Source organism: Accipiter gentilis, chromosome 1 (assembly GCF_929443795.1).
Source record: "Accipiter gentilis chromosome 1, bAccGen1.1, whole genome shotgun sequence".
Lineage (NCBI taxonomy): Eukaryota > Metazoa > Chordata > Aves > Accipitriformes > Accipitridae > Astur > Astur gentilis.
Genome location: NC_064880.1, coordinates 55468085 through 55488158, shown reverse-complemented (window position 1 = coordinate 55488158; position 20074 = coordinate 55468085). Strand labels below are relative to the sequence as shown.

The 20074-nt window shown below is 36.5% G+C and overlaps 1 protein-coding gene across 22 annotated transcripts in view; it reads left to right on the top strand.

Moving 5' to 3' along the window:
• BAZ2B (bromodomain adjacent to zinc finger domain 2B) overlaps nt 1-20074 on the top strand; it is a 285742-nt gene that overhangs the window by 214478 nt on the left and 51190 nt on the right. For 16 of the 22 annotated variants that reach the window (XM_049809512.1, XM_049809491.1, XM_049809455.1 and 13 more), the window contains 8 exons: nt 104-297; nt 7961-8167; nt 8848-9246; nt 11717-12326; nt 13616-13912; nt 16287-16347; nt 16893-17001; nt 17277-17378. In XM_049809512.1, the coding sequence (XP_049665469.1) occupies nt 104-297; nt 7961-8167; nt 8848-9246; nt 11717-12326; nt 13616-13912; nt 16287-16347; nt 16893-17001; nt 17277-17378 (1979 nt within the window). The remainder of the gene's footprint in view (nt 1-103; nt 298-7960; nt 8168-8847; nt 9247-11716; nt 12327-13615; nt 13913-16286; nt 16348-16892; nt 17002-17276; nt 17379-20074) is intronic. The other 6 variants (XM_049809601.1, XM_049809592.1, XM_049809565.1 and 3 more) reach the window with 3 other exon arrangements.

The window sequence follows — 20074 nt, the reverse complement described above, 5'->3', positions numbered from 1 at the left end:
TGTGTTTATGGAAGCTAGGTTAATGTGACTGGAATATCTCAAAGAAAAGTATGTGCTACTTCAGATTTTTTTAAGTGTCACTTTGTAAATCTGTCATCTGAAGGTATAAATGGATCACTGAATGGGAACAGTACCACTGCAGGATCTGGTATCAGCACATCTGTACTCTCCACTAGCATTGCAACATCTGCAGGCCAAGTGAAAGCTATAACCTCAGGAGCAGGAGGTCGCAAATATAACCAGGAGCAAAGCAAAGTTCAGCTTTTGGACACCAGAGCTGACAAAATCAAAGACAAGGTAAATACACAGAGAACCCCTTAAGATTCAGACAAAAAAATTGACATGGTAAGTGTTCTGATTGTGCACACAGCAGCATTTCTAAGTGTCCTCTCCCATTACAAAATGGTTTGGGTTTTTCTTCTTCTTTATTAGAGCAAGATCTGTACCCTTGTCTCTGTGTTGTTTGTTTGGTGTTGGTTTTTTTTTTTTTTTTTTTTTTTGTGTTGGGGTTTTTGTGTGGTGTGTGGTTTTGTTTTTGTTTTTTTGAAATTTGTTTGATTTTTTGACATGTTTATGAACCAAAAGCTATAATTAGCATTAATTCCACTAGTTAATAGCTGTATGCGACACCATGTTTATTTAATTTATATAATCATAAAATTAAAGTGTATTAATACCAGTGTTCGATGATATTATATTACAGTATGACTATATATTATAATTATAAAATATAAATTATAATATAAATATATTACTAATTACATCTGTTTAATTATGTTTCATGTAACTTAAAAATATAAAAAATTTCAGAAGCAAAATGAAATTTTTAGACATTAAAAGAAAAATGCTTTTTGGGAGTAATTTCCTATTTATCAGAAGAAAGAAGTATTATTAATGGCTGTGATTCAGCAAAAAATGTAGACAGCCATCTAATGTGAAAGACATGAGTAGTCTGAATGAGTAGGTAAGCTTCCTTATATACTGACCCAAGCACTCCTTAAGAACTTTGCTACTCTTGCAATCAAAACTACTTAGTCAAAACACAGGAAATGGGATACTGAGACATTGATTACTGTCAGAATAGAAGCTAAGGGAGTCATTCCCTACTGGCAGATATCTAGGCTTAAAATACTTCTAGTTCTTGATATTTATATTTTTGTTTGGGGAGTGAATTGGGCCTGTTGCTTTCTTTCTCTTTCTATTATTGCATTACATTCAGCTCCCAAACGTGAGTGTTCTTAGGTGAGAGGTTGGCATTTTCAAAGGACAGTTGGTGTTTGTATGTATCGGTATAAAAATAGCTCTCCACACTCAAATGGTTAATTGTATTTGTGTGGTGATACGGTGTTTAATATATTGATAATAGGGAAATTATTAACATGTTAAAGAACATTTTCCCTTAAAACGTTCTTCATGTGTTCAACGATCAACAACTTTTGAAAGTATTAAGGTAGTTACAGGTATTTGGGAAATATTTGACTATTTTCAGGTTTAAATACTAGAAACAGCTCTTTCCTTTCCAAAATTCTGTTTTTATCCTGGGTATATATGTGCAAAACATAAGCTTTGTTTCTATGGTGTAGATGTAAAGCTTTTTCTAGGTAATGTCTCTGCATTTCTGACTATTACTGCAGTTACACAGGATATCAAATAAATTACTATCTTCTAATATCTCCAAATATCATCCCAAAATTTTATATCATAAGTAAATGAACAGACTCTTTTCTGTTCACTTTTTGGCTTTTTGCCTTATACAGAAAATTGAGCTGGTTAAGCCAGTTACTTGTTAATATGAGCATCACTGAAAATTTCACCTCTTTTTGCTGCTTTTTTTCAAATGTAGGTCAGCATTGTTATCTTCTTGCTATTACCATTTGTCTTTAAGTATATATTCTGTATCTTTGAGACATTCTCTTTTGATGTAGGTACTGATTTCAAACTCCAGTTTCAATTTGCTAAATATTGAGTTGCTGTAAAAAAATGTACTCGATTAATGTAAATGCTTTCTTAAATTTGTTCAGTTTTGTATCTTAACACTTAAATCATCTGTCCAATGCAGATAAATTTCAGGTTGTCAACAGTTTTGTTTCCTAAGTTTTTGTAGTAATTTTTCTGATACTGAAGTGGAGTTTGTTCCTGGTCTTACCTGATAATGCTGACATTCTAGACATTCCTCTACTCCTTACTCTTAACTACTTTTCCTCTGAAACTTTTTGAGGTAATTGGTATTTGTCAATGTAATGATTTGAACAAGCTTTCCAATCAAAACATACAGAATACTCTAAATGAGAACTGCAACATGAGGAGATGATCAAGTGATTTGATTAAAAAAAGAAAAAAAAGAAAAAGATTCAGTATTTTTATTTCAGTATGTTAGAATGAAGCTACAACTGGAATTGAAGGCAGAGGAATAAGCAGGGGGCAGTAGGCAGATGGGAGTATTTTGTGCTGGGCTTTTAACAAGTGATCTTATGTTTTTAAATTTCAAAGTGTAACAACACTTGCCTCTTTTTCTAAAGAGCGCAGTTTATTTTTAAAACATTCTAAATTCTCTAAATGTTCCTTTCTTTAGGGTTTTATTTTTTTAGTATTCATCTGCTGATTTCTTCAATCATATCCTTAGTTGTGATTTTCTTTTGAGGTTGGTATTTAAAAAATTATTTTTTTCTTTAAAAGGCAAAGCTGATACCAGGCTGTTTTCACAGTTGGTGAAAAGCTAAAGAGTTAATTCTTGTTTTTACAGTTGGGGAAATGCTAAAGAGTTAGTTCTTGTACAGTGTTTTCTTCCTGGTTGAATTCTAGTTCTGTTGTCCTACCATCTTAGGGAATTGTAAAGTGCAGTCTGATAGTAACTTGTATTATATAATTTTTTTTGTCTGTAGCTTGTGAAAAACAACTTCTGAGTTGATAGAAGCATCTGATCTTCAAAGCTGTAGTTATTAGAAGTTCTCATCCATTTCGTTTCTTCAGGGTTGTGTATTTGATCATTCAGAGGGCTATACATATCAGACAATGATAAACCGGTATCTGTCCAAAACAAGAGTTCAAAATTGTGCCAAATCCTTACTCATCACTGTGTATTTGTGGCATATCATGTTATGTCTGTTGAGCATAATGATGTTGTATTGAAGATAGATGTCATCGTGATGATCTGATGTATTATCCATGACTTATTTCTTACATAGAAAAATTTGGTAACTGTGTTAGCTTTTTACTTTGCTGTGTTGGTCACTGTGTTGATAACTTTAGCATGCTTTAATTGTCGTCTTTTAAGCCTGCCCTGTTTGTGGCCAAGATAAAGCTGAATAAGCAGATACGCTTTATAAATAATCATTCATCTGAATGTGCTGCTTCAGCCTCACAAAAGAAATGTAAAACTGACTGCCCCTCTGTTGATTGCATTAGTGAATTTCTAGGGTGAGGAAGGTCAGCAGGATTTTTTCATTGATAAAGCAAGTCTCTAGGGAAAGAAGGCATTACTGGTGAACTTGAGCCTCATTTGGCTTCTAGAAAGTCCCCTACCATTATGGGCAGCTGGTGAGATAGGAATCCACTCCAAGATCTTGTGTTGGAGGCTTTTACTTGTCTGGATTCCAGAATTAGCATCAGGATGCTTGGTTATTAACTTGTGTAGAATCACAGAAACATAGAATCGTTTAGGTTGGAAAAGACCTTTAAGATCGAGTCCAACCATCACCCATGCCCATTAAACCATGTCCTGAAGTTCCTTGTCTACACGCTTTCTGAATACCTGCAGGAATGGTGACTCAACCACATCCCTGGGCAGCCTGTTGCAATGTCTGACAACCCTCTCAGTAAAGAAATTTTTCCTAATATCTAACCTAATTCTCCCTTGCTGCAACTTGAGGCCATTTCCTGTCATCCTATCTCCAGCCACCTGACAGAAGAGACCAGCACCCACCTCACTACAGCCTCCTTCCTGTAGTGAGGGGGTTGTAGTCACATCCTTTATATTTAAGATCTCTTCTTGGCAATTACCATGTTGTATTCCCTTTATAAACTTCAGTGCTTTGAAGTGATGACTAAAATCTTTTTAAACTACCACTTTAGTCACCTTTTTTTTTATGGGACTATCCCACTGGGTCATTACAGTCGGGCTCCTTTTCTTGATACTCTTATTCAGTCTAGATCATCGCTTTCTGAACAATGGACACTTTCAATTAGCATAACCATCCAGCAGATCTGCTAAAGTCAACGAACCAAAATAAAATATGGAATTTATTTTAATTGAACCTGCTCTTGCTTCAACTTTTATGACTATATTGTTTCCAATATAGGAACTAGTTGAACTGAAATTTGCTCTTATAACAATAATTTTTTATTGAGTTTTCTTGAAGTGTCTTTTAGTATCTTTTTCTAAATAATACATTTTTTTATATTCTAGAAGTATCTGCCTGTCTTACATATCTCTTCAGAGGTCTAATGCTCTTTTTTTTTTTTTTTTTTCCCTAGTATATTTCAAATGAAGTAGAACAATACTTTTTGGTCTGTACTTTTCCTTTTCTCTCTTGACTATTTTCTTTTGTTTCAACAAGATTTTAGAATTTCTTTCCAGTATTTTTTGTTGTTCTAAATGTCTTTACAGAGAGGTCTTTCTTTACAGTTATGTTTTTATCCTTCTGGCTTACATTATTTGATTCGGTCTGAATTATTTCTTCGCTATGCAGTTTACTGGTGGCCCCCCACTCCACTCAGCTGCTCTACCTCTACCTTTTATGCTGGATTTGATAGAAACTTCTCCATCAAGATTAATCCTTTTCTATCCATTAAATGCAAGAGTTTAATTTTTCCCTCTCATTACATTTTTTCTAAGCTACTAATTTGCCATACCTTCTTGTGGAATCCTACTAATCCAACTTCTTTGTGTAGGTTTTATCTATGTCAGAGGATTCTGTTTGTTTATGAAGTAAAAACTCCCTGGGAAGCAGTTGTATTTCACAATGTAGTCATGTGCCTGATTTGTTTCAAAGCATTTGATTGCTTACAAGTTATACTAAATTTTATGTAAAAATTAGCTGTCTCTTTTCTTACTTGGGGTGGTTCTTTGTGAATCAGACCTGCATGTTGGATGTTGCTTGGCACTTGCCACCTCCTTTTTCACAAGAATGTTCCCAACTCCTTTCTTGGTATGGTAATTTTCTTATATTCTCATCTGCAGTATGAAAAGATAAATTTGTAAGATACAGCAGCTAACGCAATTTGTAAAGTTAGATGGACAGCAAAAGCTTTAGTGTTGATGTGTGGAAGTAAACACTATCAGCTAAGTAAGCCCATTGACATACTCTTCTTTTTCCAGACTGTCACATGCGTTTCTTAGGAAGCTGATGTTATGAATATGTATTTCATCAGCATCATGAATAAACTGGATATTTCTGATTTTAGTATTATTGCAGTGTTTTGGGTTTTTCCCTTTTCACATACAGAGATAAATAGAGAACCTTGAAGGAGAAAAACTAGAATAAAATCCTCCTGATTCCAGGAGGCATTGTTACTTTCACTGCCTCAGATCATGGTCTTGTCCTTCATTTTATGATCTTAACCTTCATGAAGAAATATTCTGAATCTGTGCCAAATATTAGACAGGAAGATACTTAAATATGATGTAAAGGATACCAGCAATGAAACATGTAGGACCTACCATAGACTGGCATAGTTATTTAATTTTTAATTTTTCCAAGTGTCTGTGTACATTCAGATTGTTGTCCCTCATGTGAAGTATCAACTGACACCTCTCTGAACTGAGCAGTGAAACCATAAATCCAAATAAATACACTTAAATTTGATGGACTTCCCAACAGTGAAGCAATGCATGTGACAGCATGCCGAAGGTATGGTGATGTGAATTATTACTGTGTTCATCACAGGAATTGATAAAGAACCTAGTTTAAAAAAAAAAAAAAAAAAAAAAAAAAAAAGAAAGCTACAGATACTACCCAATTGACAAATAGATGGGACTTAATCCACTTACAGCTTTCACATTTCATAGCTATTTCACTAAGTAAATTGAATCCCATTGTTGTGGTTTAACCCCGGTGGGCAGCTTAGCCCCCCGCAGCTGCTTGCTCACTCACTCCCCAGTGGTATGGGGAGGGAATCGAGGGGTAAAAGTGCAAAAACTCATGGGTTAAGATAAAGACAGTTTAATAGAGAAAGCAAAAGCTGCATGTGCAAGCAAGGCAAAAGAAGGCATTCATTCACCGCTTCCCATCGGGAAGCAGGTGTTCAGCCATTTCCAGGAAAGGAGGGATTCGTCACGCGTAACAGTGGCTTGGAAAGGCAAATGCCGTAACTTCAAATGTCCTCTCTTCTTCCCTCAGCTTTTATTGCTGAGCGGGATGCCATGTGGTACGGGATAACCCTTTGGTCAGTTGGGGGTCAGCTCTCATGGCTGTGCCCCCCCCCCCCCCCCCCAGCAGCCCCAGCTCCTTGTGCATCCCCAGCCTGCTGGCTGGCAGCACAAGGTGAGGAGCAGAACAGCCCCTGGTGCTGTGCAAGCACCGCTCGGCTTCTGACACATCTAACACATCTCTCTGCTACCAACGCTGCTTTGGTCACAAATACAAAGTACAGCACCATAGGAGCTACGATGAAAAAATTAATTCCATCCCATCCAAAACCAGTACACCCACTTTCAAGAATGTTTGTCATGTTCTCCGTACTAATTTAAGCGAATTTCTTCTACATAAGACAGGCATTTTTGACATAAAATTAATCTTTAAAAAGATGTTCTGTTTTATAATACACCTATCATAAAAGAATAGATTTGAAAAGTAAACTTTTGGCAAAAGTTTTGTTAAGAAAACATATATTTTTAAAGTACTGTTTCTCTGATGCTCCTGTCTGCATTGTTATCTAGTATTGCTGCAACCTTTTTGCCCTCTAGTCACCTACTTTTGCTGTCCACCTATCTTCCTTTTGACTAATTTTAACCTTATAGTTCCCTCAGTGACTCCATGTGCCCTGTTTACAGGCTACATAACACTTTGCTGCTGCAGCCTGACATCTGTAATCTTGTTTCACATGTTTCCCTACCTTTGAACATCATTCTGCGAACTCTCTTTAATGATTAAATACACTTTAATGCAGTAATATGTACTTCAATGTCTCTCTTGCGTAGTCACCATCATAACACTCGAGTCCACCTGTACCTCCTTCAGATGTGTTTGTAAAATATGTTTGTTTTAGTTTGCTCCCCAAAAAGCAAACTTTCATCATCTGTTGCGCTTTAAACTCTGGTCTTGCAGTGTCCACATTCTGGAGTTTCTCTCTTTTTTACACCTTTCTTCTTTTCTACATTCTTGTGTGTTGCTTCTTTTACTTCCCCACTCTGGTCTGCAAATTTGTTCGTTCCAAGAGTTTAAATACAGTTTTCAGAGTATTTCAGCAGATTTTGGTCCATTTTTCAGAAGCATATCCCTGAAGCAATTTGAGCATATTCTTTTCAGTCCTCAAAACCTTACATTGCTGAACAGTGCATACTGTGACATTACAAGTGAAGTAATGTAGTTAAATGAATGTGTCACTGAAACATTGATGCATCTAGTATGTATTGTTCTTACTGTGTTAGTTTGCAGTAAAGGTTTTGGTTTAAAATTTTTTTGGAAGCAGTACATTCTGTAGTAGACTGGAATTCCAGGCCAACTTTCTAGGCCTGAATTTGATATATTGCTTTGAAAATGTAGTGATGCCAACTGTTCTGCCAGTGCATGTGGTCAGAAAAATACTTTAGTGGAACTTTGTGACCAGTTTTTCAGTTTCATCGTCTTGTGAAACACTGCTTTCTCTTTAGTCTTCCTGAAAGACAGACAGTTGTGGTCGAGGATTGCAGATCACTTTACTCCAAGGTCTTACTGGATTTTGTTTTAAAGATTATGCATAATAATAAGATGATATGACAGATAAAGCTGAACCATTAACAGAGCATTCATCTTCCTGGTAGAAGCCCAGAAAAAAAGCTGTAGAAAGCTCTAGTAACAGCGACAGTGATTCGGGCTCCTCTTCAGACACCTCAAGTGAAGGCATAAGTAGCAGTGACTCCGATGATCTAGAGGAGGATGAAGAGGAGGAGGAGGACCAGAGTGCTGAAGAGAGTGAAGATGATGAATCTGATTCTGAAAACGAAGCACATCACAAAAACAAGAACAAGGTATGACACCTCACTCTGCTTCTCACAGTCTTGTCACCGAAAGCTATTTGTGAAAAATTGACCTGTTCCTTTTTGTACCCACAAGCAGTTACTTAACTACACATTATTGAATGCTAAGAATACTCTTTTTGGGTTTGCTTCAGGGTTTTCTGGTTTTTTTTTTTTGATTCCTTTGTGTGCTTGCGTGTGTTTTGTTGTTCTTTATCAGCTGGGAGTTTTAACAGTTGGTAGGCTGTTATTTTTGTTACAAAGTGGGAAATCCAAAGAAATTGAGTGCTGTGTCCTGATAGTATATTGGAAATAAATCTTTCTATGGATATTGCTTTGGCGGTTGCTTTTTTCCTAGTAGAGTGGTTATTTTTCCTGGTAGCCAATGGAAGAACAAGATTGGAATCTTGGGTATCCTGTTAGGTTTACAAAACCTAGTCAAAAATATATTTAGAAACAACCATGGTTTAGTACTCCTTCTCTATTAAGCATTGTCTTCACATGCTGAAACTATCTGGGGAGGGAAAAAAAATCCTAAACAATAAATAATTGACAAGATTGACTTTAAATTTATTATTCTTCATCCTCTACCAAGAATAGTATAATTGTTTCATGGGGATTGATGATATACTTTTTTTTTTAAAGGATCTTTAACTGATCGATATAAACAGTCAAAAATATGTATTTTGCAGGTGCTAATGCATAGTGGCGTAACAGATATGAAAACTGATGGACAAAAACCACATGAAAAGTCCCAAGAAAAAAGAACACACCAGCAGATACCTCTTGTGTCTGATTCCCAGACTCACTCATCATTCCAGTCCCAGCAGAAGCAGCCTCAGGTTTTGTCACAGCAGCTTCCGTTTATTTTCCAAAGCTCTCAGGCAAAGGAGGAATCTGTGAACAAACACACAAGTGTAATACAGTCTACGGGATTGGTTCCCAATGTGAAACCTTTGTCTTTGGTACATCAAGCCAAAAAGGAAACCTATTTAAAACTCATAGTTCCTTCCCCTGATCTACTCAAAGCAGGGAATAAAAATACCTCTGAAGAATCTATCTCTTTGACCAGCGATGTAAGATCAAAACGGGTGAGTGAGAAAACAGTGTTTTTTGATTATTTGTAACCTGTATTGCCTGCTTAACAAGATGCAACATTGTGCTATCAAGCTCTTTTTAAAAAAAAAGTTTTAAAATTATATGTATATTTATTTTCATATCATGGTTTTTTTAAGTGTTTATTTACAGTTGATACGGATTTCTGAATGATATAAACTAACTAAATTGTGTGGGTAGTACATGTTGTGAACTCTGGTGGTTGGTTTTTGGGTTTGTGGTTTTTTTGTTGTTTGTTCTGGGTTTTGTTTGTTTGGTTGTTTTTTTGGTTTTTTTTTTTTTTTTGGCTGGTAGGTTTTTTTTGGTGGTGTTTTTTTTTTTTTTTTTTTTTTGAAGAGCAGCAAATATTATGCTTTAATTTTAGTGATGATTCATTATAGAAGTGCTGTTACTGTTCTGTAACTTTATCTCGGAGAAAAGTCGTCTACTTGGTGGTGCATGTATGCATACCGTAATGTATACATAATGTATCATATATACAACTTACTGTCACATAATGTCAAACCTGAGTTTTATGCTCATCATACAGTGGAACTTTACAGCTCAGCTGAAAGCAATCCGTGTACTGGTGAGAGTAATGGGCACAAAGAAAGCAGAGGATTTTGTCATGCATTTCTTAAGTAAAATGAGTAGTTAAAATCAATATCAAAATAGAAAAGTACTCATGGGTAAATTGTGTGGCCTAGATATTTTTCCTGTGCTGCTCCTAATTTCAGTCAGAATGCTGATTTAATACTTTCTATATCTAGTATATAAGCATGGCTTTGCTTTGTTTCAAGTTGGATAGTTTTAAGTCAAAGTAGTTAAAATTACCTATTTTAATCATGATTTTAAACAAAGTAGCTGAAAGCCTTTTTTTTAAAAAAAAGCTTGATTCAATCTTGGGTTTTGTTTGCTCTTTAAAGACACAAGGATATTAATGCACTGATAGCTATTAAAACTCAGTATGGCTACTGCAATACATTTGATCTTCCTTTTTCTGGTCAGGACTCTACAATATGATTACATGTATTAACAGTTCTGTAACTTACAACAATTCTTTATAGATACTCAGTTTATTTATTTTGTTAATAGTGGTTATGGTGACTAGTGATAAATTTTCATATTTTCTATTCAGTTAGATTTGAATGGGGATTAGAAGAGAAAATCTAGCATTTTAGAAATGTTGTGGCTTGAGAGAGATACGTAAACAAATATGTAGAAAAGTACATTTATCAAGGCAAGTGTCATTATTAAAAACAAACTTTGTTTTAAACTAAGTAGTATCGGTGAAGAGTAAACTGAACTCTGATTCACAGCTAACTAGCAGTCCTCGGTGAGGACTGAAAAATACTTTTATCACATCATTTTTATTCCAGACCAGACTAGAAACACTATTTTTTCCTTTCAGCTCCCAGGTACTTCAGAAAATTCAAATAAGCTAGTCATTTACCTGGAATGGCTAAATAAATTATAATTATAAAAACATATGTCTTTCCCATTGGAAGAGGCTTCTGCTGTCAAATTCAGGTTATGAGTCTCTAGCTGATGATACGTTACCCATTTAGTGGTTTGATTTCTTCAAAGCTTTTACTGGAAGCATGCACTGTGTGAATATTTATTTTATAGGTTTTCATAATTTCATATTCAGTTTTAAATGTTAGTAACTTCAAGAATGTATTGTATTTGACTTAATATTTAAAAATTGATTTAAAATGTACCATCTTTATCCATTGTGTTATATTCTTCCATCAGTGATGATGTATTTTCTTCTTCCTTGGAAGAGTCTTGAGACTAAAGACAGTGTAAGCTTTACATGCATTTCTGAGCCACTACTGATTAAGTTTTACCGGAAGAACTTTCAAGTACTACTTTCTCAGATTTAAAAAACTAGCATATCACAGTATTTCTGAGTAATATCTTTTTTCCCATGTTTTCTTTTGATAAAATTTTTCTATGCCAAGAGCCTTCTCTTGGTTTTTCTGCTAGCATTGTTGCCATTAGTGTGTTGTATTTACCATGTGCTTTAAAATGAACAAATTACTAACGTTAGTTTTACATTCACTAATGAGATTTTTATATGCTGAAATGAATAAGAAATGGAGTGTTTCCTATGCCAGTATCTGAGAGTAGTCTCTCTTTAAAAATTTCTTTTTTCAAGATGCTTAATATCTTTATGAAAATGATTGTCTAGAGCCATGTAGCAAGTGAAAAAGCTTCACTACGTAATTTAGATCAGCTTTATCTGGAGTTCAGTTTGTCTTTTTCTACTGCATTTACAGTGAAAATCAAGAGAGAGAGTATATAACTTGTACTCATCTCTTCTGTTGTAGCTAGCACCTACCTTTGATCTACTAAAAATGGCTTAGCGGATGTTTAAGATTTCATAGAGTTCACCTGCCTGAATACTAAAAATAAATAAATAAAAATTCCACATTTTATTCCTCTGTCTTCTTATTTCTTTAGGAACAATATAAACAGACATTCCCAGCAGCACAGCTAAAGAAACAGGAATCATCTAAGAACCTGAAGAAGGTTATTGCAGCTTTGTCAAGCCCCAAACCAACATCTAGTTCACCAGCTCATCAAAAACTCACATCCTTGGAAAACAACCATTCTAATCCATTCCTGACAAATGCACTTTTAGGTAATCACCAACCCAATGGAGTTATTCAGAGCGTCATCCAGGAGGCTCCTCTTGCACTTACTACGAAACTGAAATCCCAGACCAAGATCAATGAAAGTGTAGCCATTTCTAGTAGTGCCCCCTTTTCTTTGCCAGTAAACTTGAGTGCATGTGGGAAAAAAACAACTGGTAACCGGACATCTGTTATGCCCTCTACCTCTCCTGTGTTACCTGGTTCAGGAAAGGATAAAACAGTCAGCAATAATGCAGTAAATGCAGTAAAAACACAACACCGCCTTCATTCTGCAAAACTGGTGGTGGAGCAGTTCAGAGGGGTAGACTCAGATGCCCCCAGCAGTAAGGACTCTGACGACTCAAATGATGATGACGATGACGACGAAGATGAAGATGAGGACGATGAAGATGATGATTCTGATGATAGCCAATCAGGTGGTTTAACCTTTTTAATAGGAAAAGCAGAAACTTTATTTCTGAGTGTTGAAAACATGCATTTTGTACCATATTTTAAAATAGGGGCTAGGAAATGTTGGGACAGCATGGCCCACACAGTGTCCTGCAGATATCCTGGAAAGTAACACATGGCTCCCAGTTCCCCATTATGTCATATCTAAAATTGTATCTGTTACTTGGTCATATGGCAGATATATTTTCATCTGTCCTGGTAAGATGGCTCCACAGCCTTCTGGAAAGGCTGTCAGAGACCTACCTACCTTCCAGATCAATCACTCAGCCTGCAGCTCATGTATTGCTTAAGTGGCAAGGTGCCCAGGAGGATGATGGAGAGAATAGGCTGGTTGATGGTTAGTTCTTCTGGCAGGCAGAGCCTGTCTGCAGAACAAGCTTCCCAACCAGAGAGGGACTAAACGAAGGCCTTCAAATTGTCAAGAGTGGCAAGAAAAGCATGTTTCTAGGCTTCATTCAGGAGCAGAATAGTCAGTGAGCAAGATTAGAGAAAATTACCAGAACAGTTGTAAGGGCTGCAGTGTTCATAGATAGCATTCAGACTACTATTTTAAAGGCTCTTCAGCAATTCAGAAAGGCAATGCCTGTTTTAAAGAGTTGATTGTATTCCCAGTCACTCCTTTCCCCCATGTGTGCCAATATCCCTTGGGTCCAGCTCCACCTTCATCGTTCTCTTTCCCCCTCTCATCCACACACCCTATACTAATCCTCTTTCTTTTCCTCACAGCTGTAGCCTGTCTTCAGTTCCTTATCCTGTCTACCCTTTAACTCTTCCTTTGCCTATATCGCCACACTTCCAATTCTGACACCTTTCAGCCTGTGCCCAGTTCCATTGTTTGCTTCCTTTTCATGCTAGATTTCACAGCCTGTGAAGTGCCCTTCCTGTGGTAGCGTTCAACTGCTGCCTGGCTCGTGGGATGTCTTAGCTGTAGCTCATTCTAGGGTGTACAGTCTCTTAAAATATTGCAGCTTCTGTCTCTCATCTCCTCATGAAAAATGAAGGAATTCCATCTGAAAAGAGTGCAATATCATGCAGAATTTCTTTATGCTGTCGTATTTGTAGGCATTTTAAAGGTTAGGTAGTTAATTATAACCTTCTATTTATACTCAAGAGATGTTATAAAAAAAAAACCCTGAAGTCAGAGAAGCTTCTTATTTAATAAGGCAAAAGACTTTTCAAGTGTTAGAACTTAAATGTATTTGCCATTGGTTATCAAGTCATAATGTGTATTTTGCCACACTTTTTTTTAAAACAGAGTCTGACAGTAATTCTGAGTCAGATACAGAAGGGTCTGAGGATGAAGATGATGAGGATGATAAAGATCAAGATGAATCCGATACAGACACTGAGGGAGAAAAGACTCCACTGAAACTGAGTAAAACGTCATCCTCTGCGAAGAGCTCTTCCACTGGTCTTGCAGCTCATTCCACCCCGCTTAATCTCCAAGTAGCAAAGACCCCAAGCTCTGCACCAGCTGCCTTATGTCCTGAGTCCCAGCCTGCGGTTTTTCTTGGGACAGCACCATCTACTCTTACACCAAGTACACACTGTGGTACCTGAATGTCTTTTGTTATAGTACAATGTAACATCTAAGCGGCATGTGTTGTAACAGTAGTCACAAAAGTAGTTTAGACACTGGTATCAAGTGATACCTGGACATAAGAAAGAAATTTTTACAGGAAGAACAATCATTCACTGGAACAACCTCCCAGGGATGTGGTCATGTACCTGATGCTGGAGGTTTTCAAGATGCGGTTGGACAGGGTGCTAGTTAGTCTTATCTAGGCTCCCTTTCCCATGAAAGGTTGGACCGGATGATCTTTTGAGGTCTCTTCCAACCTGGGTTATTGTGTGATTCTGTGATCTTTTCATGAGTGTTTGCAAGGGACATTAAAATCGGTTAGCAGAATTGCAAGTTCTCAAAACCTGAACATTATGCTTAGTCCAGGACATATTAGCTCACATAATTATTTGAGAGAGGGTAGGATGAAATAGCCAGGGTTGATATTTATTACATTAAAATTCTTCATTGTTTAGTCTTCGTTATTTACAAATTTATTATAAACTAGTTACTTTTATTTATTTCTAATTTCTGTGCATTACAGTTTGCATTCTGAATCTTTTATTTCTGCCCCTTCCTCAACAAATTTAATAACTGTATTTAGTTAAAATATAACTTTATTCATTATTCCTTCAAAATTCTCAGTAGAATTTATGGATTACGTGCAAGGAATTATTTTAAAAAAGTTCATGAAAAGTACATTTAGTATTTGCCTGATGTTACATAGTGTTTATAATCCTTCATTTGGTGACTAATTTGTAAGATTTAGTAATTACTACTGCTACAGAAAAGAATGCATTTTTGAAAGTCACACTTCTCAATTTGCATGGTAACAATTAAATGAAATTGCATATTTACTACTTTGAATTAGAAACTTGATATTTAATTAACATGCAAGTAAGTAGATTTTAAGTGGGGACATGCGCTCCTAACTTCGTTTTATATTTTGATTCAGTGGAATAGGAATTTCATTGCATGTCATCAAGTGCATTAACTTTAAAGCAATGTAATGTGATCTACTTCATATTTTTCTAAGAAACAGGCCTATTCACCACACAGTTTGTAAAATATTTCCCATGCATTAGGAGTAATCCAAATTGTTAAAATACAAAGTTAATTTTTTTGGTTAGGAATCTGTATTGATTTGTGATGCTTTTGAAAAGGCCGGTAGCGGACTTTTGTCTGTTCGGAGAGGTGGGAGGTAGAATAAATTAATTTTGTGTCCTTGTTGTAGGTGTAGTACTTTTTCCTAGTAAGACTCACTGTAATACAATTAAAATATTTTTGTGTCCATTTTACCTAAAGCTGGTCAGTCACTGAAGAGTTTTTGTGTCTCTTCTCTATATGTTTTTCACTGGACACCTCATTTTTTCAATTCACTTGTATTTGGACAAGCAATCTCCCTCCCTCTACTGTGACTATTAGAAGTAATGTAATCATCAGTCATGTTAGTTTAAGACTGCAGACATGTGTCCGCAAAGTTTGGCATCCAAGCATGGGCAGTTCGTCCGTGCTTTCTGTAGAGGACTCTTAGCAGTTGCTTCCACATCGTGCAGGCATCTCAGTTGGAAACCTGTGCCATTGCACCAGATGACACTCCTTGGCTGCAAGAGGTTGGAGCAAGTTTCAAGGGTTCAGTCTGATGATGATAGTCTCTCATGTCTGTTTCCACAGGGAAGAGACATGTCACATTCTTTACACAAAGCCCAGACTACTTTTTTAAGAAATGCATCTTCCAAAAGTTTGTCTGTGTACATAGTGCATGTCCTGCAGTTCTCTCAAAGAGGCCTGAGAAAAGTATCAGTCTTTGGCACTCTGTAAAACCCCATGTTTGGCAATTGTCTCTGTTGTATTATTGATTCAGTCTCTTGACTAGCGCCAAACACCTCTGTTTGAACTTTGAAAAGGTAGAATAATCTTGAAAATTTTCTGCATTTGGCGGTTGACTGCAGTCTAGACACAGTGTTCTTTGAAGGCCGAGCCTATTATAATATATGGACTTTTAAAGAGTGTTTTCATTTTCATCTTCTGTACTGAAAAAATTTAAATATGGTCTAGTGTAGAAAAACAGGTGTGCAAGGAATTATTTTAGCCCTATTTGAGAGAGCCAAACAAGGCAAGCAGTTCAGTATGGCGTAATTAGGTTTTCTTCTGTTTACAATTTTAGAAGAGGTTAAAGGAAACTTAGAGGAAAATGTATTTTAAAAGGAGAATAGTTACATTAATTTTCTTGGTACTCAAGGTATGTAATGGCTAGAATGTAAAAATTATTTATGTTTTGGTTTGGGGATAGAAAGAGCATATTTTAGCAACACATTTTCATTTTGTAAATTCTCTTAGGTGTTAATGAGAAATTCTGTTTTAGGTATTTCAAAAAGACGAAGAGTAACAGATGAACGTGAGCTGCGTGTTCCTCTCGAATACGGGTAGGTTATGTGTATACTTCATATTACTTGAAGGGAGATTAATACCTTCAAAAGTCAGTTGGTAAAGAAATGATAGTTAAAAAAATTTTGAGCCTGAATAATAAGGAAAGAACTTCAACAATTTGGATTTCCAACTCACAGTGACTGTGGATCTCTAAAAGTGTCAGCATATTTCATGTGTTAATTTTTGTGCATCAAATTTGTTCTTTTGGAAACCTGACCTGTCTCTTAGCAGTTTTGCCACTGGAAATTAATCCTATTGGTTAAATCTGAGCCAGTATAGACTCCATATAACTCCCTGAAATATAGTTCTAAGGTTTTTAAAATCTGGTAATATGCAAGTAGCTTGATATAAATAAATCCATATAGAGTCAGAGTTTGGACAACCTAGATAATAACAATTTCTGGTTTTGCCTGTTTCATTTACGATACTCTTGTCACATTTTAGATACACACCTTTTTCCTTTTATGTAATAATCTTAAATTGGCATTAGTTGTTTTTTAAAAAGTGTATTGTTGTATGCAACTATTTCATATCACTCCAGCTGGCAAAGAGAAACCCGAATAAGAAACTTCGGTGGTCGTCTTCAAGGAGAAGTAGCATATTTTGCACCTTGTGGAAAGAAGCTGAGACAGTATCCTGAAGTAGTAAAGGTACATTCCTCTTTTTAACTTCTGTGTTCTAATGCTACTAAGCATGCTTGCAATTAAAAAATGCCTTTTTTTTCCCCTCCAATAAAGATACTTATTTCAAAATATCCTGTGATGTGAGGCATAATGTATCTCAGTCTGTTATTGATTTGATCTCATATAAATGCATATCCCTTTGATAGAATATGCAAAACATTACACTCACAAAGTTAGCTGTACATCAAAGCTGGGTTGTAATTATTTACAAGCTGAAGTGGAAAAATATGTGATTTTTTCAGTATCTCAGCAGAAATGGAATAATGGATATCTCAAGGGACAATTTCAGCTTCAGTGCAAAAATAGGAGTGGGTGACTTCTATGAAGCCAGAGATGGACCGCAGGTATCCACTTTTTAAAAAGTAAAGTCTTTGATCCAAGGAACATTAACTTAAATTTAGGTGAAGTAATTTTTGCTACAATCTGAAGCATTGCCTGTTTTTAGCTAATTCTTTCTAAAAATTGTGCGTATGTCTTAATGGTAGTTATATTGAAATGGTGAGAGCTTGATCCTGGGCAATGTTGAAAACAGCTCCTCTCAGTGATTTTATTAGGAGGCTGCAGGAGTTTGGCATGCCTTATGATCAGCTCTGAGCCTGGATTTGTCTAGTACAAAGGAATTCTGAGCTACATATTTTATCTTTGTCAGTATTCAGATATTTCTGAGTAAAACTCTTATTTCTTCCTCTACTGTATAAACCTAATATTGTTAGATTTATGTGTATGCATTAAATCACACTCTTTTCATGTGTTCGTCTGCATAATATATAAAAAAATACATGTTTAAATACAAGTGTTTCCTGTTTTGAGAATACCATCTGAGCTTTCTGAAGCATGAGATTTTTACGGGAAGGAATGCTGACTTAAACCAGTTATGCTTTACGGGGGTAGAATTCTTAGACTTTGTGTAGATAAACCACACAAGGATAAGTAAAATAACAATTTCAAGGAAATTACTACTATATTTGTGCCATACTGTGTTACTGTATTTTGGTCACGTTGCCATTTCTTCAGGATGTGCACGAAATTTTCTGGACTTTTGTCAGTGTATGTATTTTCTTCTTTAAAAGATAAGTATCCTGAGTATGTTGCTACAGGAACATGGACAGAAATCGTGCTCTCAGCAGTCTTGAATTCAGGCTCTGCTTAAGCCTTATGTCCTTGTGATACCCTGTAGAAATACATCATGTTTACATAGTATATATTTGAAAGCAATAAAGACTGATTTCATAGGAAGCAGCTACTTCTAGATGGTGCTTCCTGATTCCTGGCTTACAGGGTAAAACATTGCTAAACCCTCCTCATGTTTGGCCTTAATAAAACAACAATTGCAAGTTCATGTAGTTGTGAACTTCATTATGTACCTGAATGGCTTGATTGAAATAATTCTTTTTGTTGTGAACGTAATGTGGTGTTGGGGTATCTGCTCTCTTTTTACCCTGTTACATTTTTGTTTCTGTTGCCCATGTTGGTTCATTAGTCTTGTCCCCTTCCCTAGTTATCTCTTTCTTCTCCCTTTAATTCATAAGATGATTTGCAGGTTTTTCCCTTCTTTGATACTGCAAAACTTAAGAATGAAGGCATTGGGAAAGGCAGGTTTCTGTAGGCAAGGCTGGCAGTATGAATATTAAGTTGCTGTAGATCTCACTGTATTTTCTACCTGTGTAGTTTATGGTAGGTTCCATTAAGACTTGGTTAAACAAAAGAAAAGTTTTCTCGTAAAAATAGGGATTGAGGGCAGCTGTTTCAGATGTGCTAAAAGGTATTTACATTTTATATATGACATTTTGAATGAGAAGATTATAATGTGAACAGTTGAGCTATACTCAGGCTGATAATACGCACTTAGAAAAACAGTATGTGATACTGGTACTTCATGAAGAGAATTTGCACCCTTTTTACTGAAAATTTTTCAGTTGTCCAGCTTCAAAACAATATGTGATAATCATATCTTTATGGATGTCTGGAGGTAATTCCAGGAATTGTATTGCTGCTTTTGCTGTAACTTTGATTCTTCTGTATAGCCTTTCATGGTTACTCTTCCCTTTCTTCGTTATATATTTCTCTCATCTTTTGAGACATGCAGCATGCATCCAAAGTGATTGGGTAAGTTTCACAAAGCTCAGAGATGAAACAAGATGTGAAGAAAATGATCTAAGGGCTTAATCAGTTATATTGAAGAATTACCTGTAGCAAGCCAAAAATACATGGATTACGTGCTTCTGATAGTGCTCCTGGTACACAAGCAACCAGATATTACAGGCTATTCAAAGCAGTGATTAACTGCTTTAACAGAGAAGCATATCTGGCAGAAGTGGGCCGTGAAATAGTAGGGTTAGAGGAATGTTTGAAGTTTTGCAAATATGGAAGTTCAGTGGCAGGACCTGGAGGCTTTAAACTGCTGCAGTTTAGAAAGATTAGTGTGAATGTGATTTGGGGTGATGGAGAGGGCACGGGTACTTAAGAGTTTGAGTAATACGGATAGGAATACTGTATCAAGTAGTAGGTGAAAGTGTTGTGGAGTGATTCTGAGCTGTGCCGTAAGATTGCATCTTGCTGGCTTTGATTAATAAATGACAGTAAGGGTATCCATCACAGAATTGCAGAATGGTTGAGGTTGGAAGGGACCTCTGGAAGTCACCTTGTCCAACCCCCCCAGCTCAAGAAGGGTCCCCTGGAGCCAGTTACCCAGGACCATGTCCATACAGCTGCTGAAAATCTCTAAGGTGGGAGACCCCACAACCTCCCTGAGCCACCTGTTCCAGTTCTCAGTCACCCTCGTGGAGGAAGAGTGTTTCCCGATATTCAGGGGGAACCTCCCATGTTTCAGTGTGTGCTCCCACTGCCTCTCATCCTGTCACTGGGCACCTCTGAAAAGAGCCTGGCCCCGTCTTCTTTGCACCCTCCCTCCAGGTATTTGTACACATTGCTGAGAGCCCCCTGAGCCTCCTCTTCTGCAGGCTGAACAGTCCCAGCTCTCTCGGCTTTTCCCTTTGCAGGGTCATTATGTAGTTAGTGAAACCTTGACTCTTCGTGCAGC